The following is a 5,856-nucleotide window of genomic DNA, read 5'->3' on the forward strand; positions in this document are numbered from 1 at the left end:
CGGGCAGCCTGCCACGGGCGTCGGCATGGGCATGGGTATGGGCTGCCATCAGCATGGCACTGCCACCCCCACAGCGTGGCCCCACCACCACCCACTGCCCTGCCAGCAACATGGTCCCATCATCACCCATCTTCATCCACAGCCTCACCATCATCCATGGCCCCAACTGGCAACAACCCCAACCTCCATCGACAGGGCCCCTCTGTCACCCCCACCCCCTCCATCACCCTTAGTCTCTCCATCACCCACATTTCCTCCACCACCTCCTGTCCCTCCAACACTCACTGCGTCACCAACACCCCTAGTCCCTTCACCACCATCAGCCCCTTCATCACCCACCACCAGCCCCTCCATCACCCACATCCCCTCCATCATCCTTGGCCTCTCCAGTCCCACCACCACCTCCAGCCCCTCAGAGCCCACACACACATTGCCAGCCCATTCCATCAGCTCCATAGGCTCAGCCTCAGCCCCCTCCCCACTGCTGCCTGCTCACTCACCCACGCTCTCCCTTCCAGATCCTGCAGCTGTGGCAGCTCCCCCATCCCAATCATCCCTGATCTTAGCTTACATACACTCCTGGCATTGATGGAAGCAGTGACTGGGAAACACTGTTGGGTTTAATGGCACCAGTGGGTGCTGGAAAAGAGGGAAGGGGCTGGGCATGGAAGGGGTAAGGACCGTGTGATAAACCCTTCCCTCAACTGAGCCCTCCTGTGCAGCTCTGCGGGAAGGTGCCAGGCATGGAGGGGGATGGCAGCCTGGACCCCCCGACCCACCCTGAGGAGGGAGGCAGCAGCAAGGTGAGGGGCAGCTGTTTAGAGCCCAACTGGGGTGGGCTGAGCCTGGGGGGCACTGAGTGTAACCCATGTTCCCCTCTGTAGGTGGAGGTGGTGTTCTGGCTGCTGTCCATGCTGGCCACACGGGACAAGGAGGACATGTCGCGCACATTGCTGGCCATGTCCAGCTCGCAGGAGAGCTGCCTGGCCATGCGCAAGTCGGGCTGTCTGCCCCTGCTCATCCAGATTCTGCACGACTCGGATGGGGAGCCAGGCCCCCCCGAGAGCCCCACGGGTGCCAAGGACGCGCGCATGCGCGCCAACGCTGCCCTCCACAACATCGTCTTCTCCCAGCCTGACGAGGGCCAGGCCAAGAAGGAGATGAGGGTGCTGCACGTGCTGGAGCAGATCCGCTCCTACTCGGAGACATGCTGGGACTGGCTGCAGATGCAGAGCCGGGACAGGGGACGGGGCCCCGAGGGTGCGGGTATGAGTGACTGGGGGCTGCACGTATGCAGTGGGGTGTTCCAATGCCAGAGGTGGTGGGTAATAGGGGGAGACTGTCAATGCCAGTCCCCAGGACTGACTCCCCTTCTCGCCACAGTGCCAGTGCCCATTGAGCCCCAGATCTGCCAGGCCACCTGTGCCATCATGAAGCTCTCCTTTGATGAGGAGTACCGGCGGGCCATGAACGAGCTGGGTGAGCACAGGGATGGGGCTCATTCCCTTTGCACCACAGCCAGCCCTGCCCACACTCCTCCCCAGTGTCACAGCGCAGGGGAAGGGGTGCTGGGAATCCCAAATGACCCCTGTCCTGTCCCACAGGTGGGCTGCAGGCAGTGGCTGAGCTACTGCAGGTGGACTATGAGATGCACAAGATGACGAACGACCCCCTGAACCTGGCACTGCGGCGCTATGCGGGGATGGCCCTCACCAACCTCACCTTTGGTGATGTGGTGAACAAGGTGAGGGGAGCAGTGGTTTAGGGAAGGGTTATCAGGGTTGAGGGGGTTACAGTGCCACCCTGACCACCCTCATCCTCCCTGCAGGCAACGCTGTGCTCCCGCCGGGGCTGCATGGAGGCCATCGTGGCTCAGCTGGGCTCCGACAGTGAGGAACTGCACCAGGTGGGTGTTGATGGTGTGAGGGGCTCCCTGGAGAAGGGGACAGGCAGGGGCATGACTCCTGTGCCCACTCACCTTTCTCTTCCCTCCCGCCCCCCAGGTGGTCTCCAGCATCCTGAGGAACCTTTCCTGGCGTGCTGACATCAACAGCAAGAAGGTGCTGCGGGAGGTGGGCAGCGTCACTGGGCTGACGCGGTGTGCTCTGCATGCCGGCAAGGTGAGCACTGGGGCAGGTGGGAGTGGGTGTGGGGCAGCTGGACAGGGGCTGACAGGTGTGTGTGTCCTCACCTTGGGACAGGAGTCCACTCTGAAGAGTGTCCTGAGTGCACTGTGGAACCTGTCAGCGCACAGCACGGAGAACAAAGCAGCCATTTGTGGGGTGGAGGGGGCCCTGGGCTTCCTGGTGAGCACCCTCACCTACAAGTGCCAGAGCAACTCCCTGGCCATCATTGAGAGCGGCGGTGGCATCCTCAGGAATGTCTCCAGCCTCATCGCCACACGGGAGGATTACAGGTGAGGGGCATCACAGGGTGGGGATGCTCCATAATGATAATGGGGTGCTGCAAGGACAGCGGTAGGGGGAAGTCATGGCTGGGTGGGATGGAGGCACCATGGACTCCAGGAACAGTAACAAGGTGGGGGTCAAGGACTGTCCTGATGGCCAGGGGTCTCCTCTGTCCCACAGGCAGGTTCTCCGGGACCACAACTGCCTGCAGACGCTGCTGCAACACCTGCGCTCGCACAGCCTCACCATTGTCAGCAATGCCTGCGGCACCCTCTGGAACCTGTCTGCCCGCAGTCCCCGTGACCAGGAGCTGCTGTGGGATCTGGGAGCCGTCAGCATGCTGCGCAACCTCATTCACTCCAAGCACAAGATGATTGCCATGGGCAGCGCAGCTGCACTGCGCAACCTGCTCACCAACCGGCCCCCCAAGTACAAGGACGCAGCCGTGGTCTCGCCGGGCTCCTGCATGCCCTCGCTCTACATGCGCAAGCAGAAGGCACTGGAGGCTGAGCTGGACGCCAAGCACCTGGCTGAGACCTTTGACACCATGGAGAAGCAGAGCCTGAAGAGCCAGAGCGCAAAGAAGCCAATGCGGCACATGGAGAGCCTGGTGAAGGACTATGCCTCTGACTCTGGCTGTTTTGATGATGATGAGGTGCCCAACATCTCCACTGGTGTGGAGACAGCCAGTGCCTCTGTCCTCTCCATGTTCCTCAACTCCTCCTTCCTGCAGGGCCAGGTGCTGCCACGGGCACTGGCACAGAGGCGATGCCCAGAGCCGGAGAAGGACGGCAGCGGGAAGCCAGCCGAACCCAAGAAGCCACCACTGCCAGAGGATGATGTCTCACTGGCCGCTGAGAAGTTGGCCAACAAGATCTCCAGCACAGTGGCCAAGATAGACAAACTGGTGGAGGACATCTCCACCATGCACAATTCCTCAGATGACAGCTTCAGCCTCAGCTCAGAGGACCACTGCCTGGACTGGCAGTATGGCCCCGAGGAGGGCCACGAGGCGCGTGCGCAGTCATGCTCGCCGTGCCGGCTCTCAGACGCTGGCGGCTTTGCCAAGCGGGAGAACCTGAGCCGGGCACACACACTGCTGCGGCTGAAGACAGCCTACACGAGCTTGTCAACCGACAGCCTCAACAGTGGCAGCACCAGTGACGGCTACTGCACCAAGGAGCATATGAAGCCCTGCTCCAGGGCTGCCTTCCTCGACTATCGTGACGAGCTGCAGCACTACCAGAAGCGGCCGAGCCGGCTCGACCTCAAGAGCATCCTGGGCGGCAAGCTGGAGCGGGGTGAGCCCCCGCCCCCTGCGCGGGATCCAGCCGAGCCAGACAAACCAGAGCAGCGAGACCTGCCTGAACGAGCCAAGAAGACAGTCACTTTCCCCTGCCCCCAGGCACCGGAGAAGGAGCCTGAGTGGAATAAGGAGGCAGGCACCAAGCTCCCCCCTGAACCCCACATCCACACCATCAAGCTCTCCCCATCCTACCAGCATGTCCCCATGTTGGAGACCCTGGCTAAGAGTGGCACAGCCAGCAGCCACCAGCCCTCCCTGCTGGGTAGAAGGCAAGCCTGGCTCCCCCCAGAGCTGCTGCAGACAGCTGAGACTCTGAGCAAGATCCCAGAGAAGCTGCCAGCTCACTTGCCGGCTGCAGCAGAGCAGGAGTCAGTGCAGAAGTACTACCCCTATCTCCTTCTCCCGCTGCAGCTCCCTCTCTTCCCTGTCCTCAGCAGACAATGTGCTGGATGGGCAGAGCCACAGTGAGAACGACCTGGACAGTGATTCCTCCCTGGAGATCCTGGAGATGGAGGAAGGGGAGGCAGAAGGTGAGGAGAGAAGGCAGGAGAAGGCAGTGGATCAGGGTCCTACCACAACAGTGGGGATTTCCCAGCCCATCACCATCCCATTCCCGAAGCGTGACAAGGTCTTCCTGCGGGAGACATCACCCTCAAGGCAGGAGGACCTGACGCCCTCAAGCTCCTCAGAGAACTACATTCAGGAGACGCCACTGGTCATGAGCCGCTGCAGCTCTGTCAGCTCCCTGGGCAGCTTTGAGAGCCCTTCCATCGCTAGCTCCATCCAGAGTGACCCATGCAGCGAGATGATCAGTGGCACCATCAGCCCCAGTGAGCTGCCCGACAGTCCTGGGCAGACCATGCCCCCTAGCCGCAGCAAGACACCCCTGTTTGAGCTGGGCTGCCAGCCAGAGAAGGAGACCAGCCAGTTCAACATTCAATGGGAGAATAATGTCAAGAAGTTCATGGAGATCACTGACTTCAAGGAACGCTTCCAGCTGCCCCAAGACCTGGACTCCATGGTCTACTTCACGGTGGAGAAACCCAACGAGAACTTCTCATGTGCCTCCAGTCTGAGCGCCCTGCCTCTCCACGAGCACTACATCCAGAAGGATGTGGAGCTCAAGCTGATTCCCACCTTCCCAGAGAAGAACAGCCTGAATTTTGCAGCTCACGAGAAGCGGGAGGAGCGGCGGGAGGAGCGGTACCTGGAGGGGCGGCGGTGGGCCGAGCGCCCCGAGCCCCCCGATGATGATGACATTGAGATCCTGAAGGAGTGCATCAGCTCTGCAATGCCCTCTCGCTTCCGCAAGGTCAAGACCTCACTGCTGTCCGGCCAGGTGCTGCACCCCCAGACCAAGAAGCCAGTGCATGTCCCTGTCTACATGCTGGTGCCAGCCCATGCACATCCAGGTGTCCCCAAGCACCGGCATGCCACTGCCCGCAACCTCTTCAAGGATGATGACTCCTTCACTGACTCGGCCGATGGGACACCAGTCAACTTCTCCAGTGCCGCCTCGCTGAGTGATGAGACCTTGCAGTACCCAGTGGGTGAGGAGGCTGAGCACCCTCTGCCTGAGGGGTGCCGCGAGGTGGGCACCATCCCAGCCAGGAGAGCTGCCTCTGGCAGCTCAGCGCCCGCCCGACTCAGCTCCACTGGCAAGGGGAAAGCAGGGCCAGTCTGTGGCCAAAGTGGGGAAGGGAAATGGGGCCAGACTCTCCCGAAGAGTGCAGCCAGCCTGGAGCTGGGGGTGGGGAGGGCCAGCAGTGCCCCTGGGAGGAAGGATGCTGCTCAGGAGGATGGAGTGATCTTCCAGTCGCTGTGTCACACTACACCGACGGAGGAGTCTGTCTACTGCTTCTACGATCCGGACTTGGACAAGCTGCCTGAGGTGGGCAGGGAAGGGTCTAGCAGCAGACCCCAGCCTGGCCGGGCACCCCGCAGGGAGCACTGGGGTGGCTCCCTCTCCCACAGGGACCCCGAGCCTGGTCCCCGGGCGGCAAAGGCAAAGCCACAGAACAGCCTCATTGCTGATGAGACACCACCGTGCTACTCCCTCAGCTCCTCCATGAGCTCCCTGAGCGATGCTAACCTCTCTGACAATGAGGAGCAGGGCCAGCCCTGTGGCAAAGCCACCTGGCC

General features: G+C 61.7%; 1 protein-coding gene across 1 annotated transcript; it reads left to right on the plus strand.

The window, feature by feature from the left end:
- Window positions 1-722: 722 nt before the first annotated feature.
- Window positions 723-5,840, plus strand: APC2 (adenomatosis polyposis coli 2; the record flags this gene model as incomplete). The annotated part of the gene is given in 9 exon segments (XM_009071822.1): window positions 723-803; window positions 885-1,266; window positions 1,384-1,479; window positions 1,605-1,744; window positions 1,829-1,906; window positions 2,004-2,120; window positions 2,202-2,416; window positions 2,589-4,097; window positions 4,099-5,840. Coding segments are annotated over 9 exon segments (4,360 nt in total), but the record flags the coding sequence as incomplete, so codon positions are not given.
- Between the last annotated feature and the right edge of the window lie 16 nt (window positions 5,841-5,856).

The sequence above is a fragment of the Acanthisitta chloris genome, unplaced genomic scaffold (genome assembly GCF_000695815.1).
Source record: "Acanthisitta chloris isolate BGI_N310 unplaced genomic scaffold, ASM69581v1 scaffold18463, whole genome shotgun sequence".
NCBI classification, from domain to species: Eukaryota; Metazoa; Chordata; class Aves; order Passeriformes; family Acanthisittidae; genus Acanthisitta; species Acanthisitta chloris.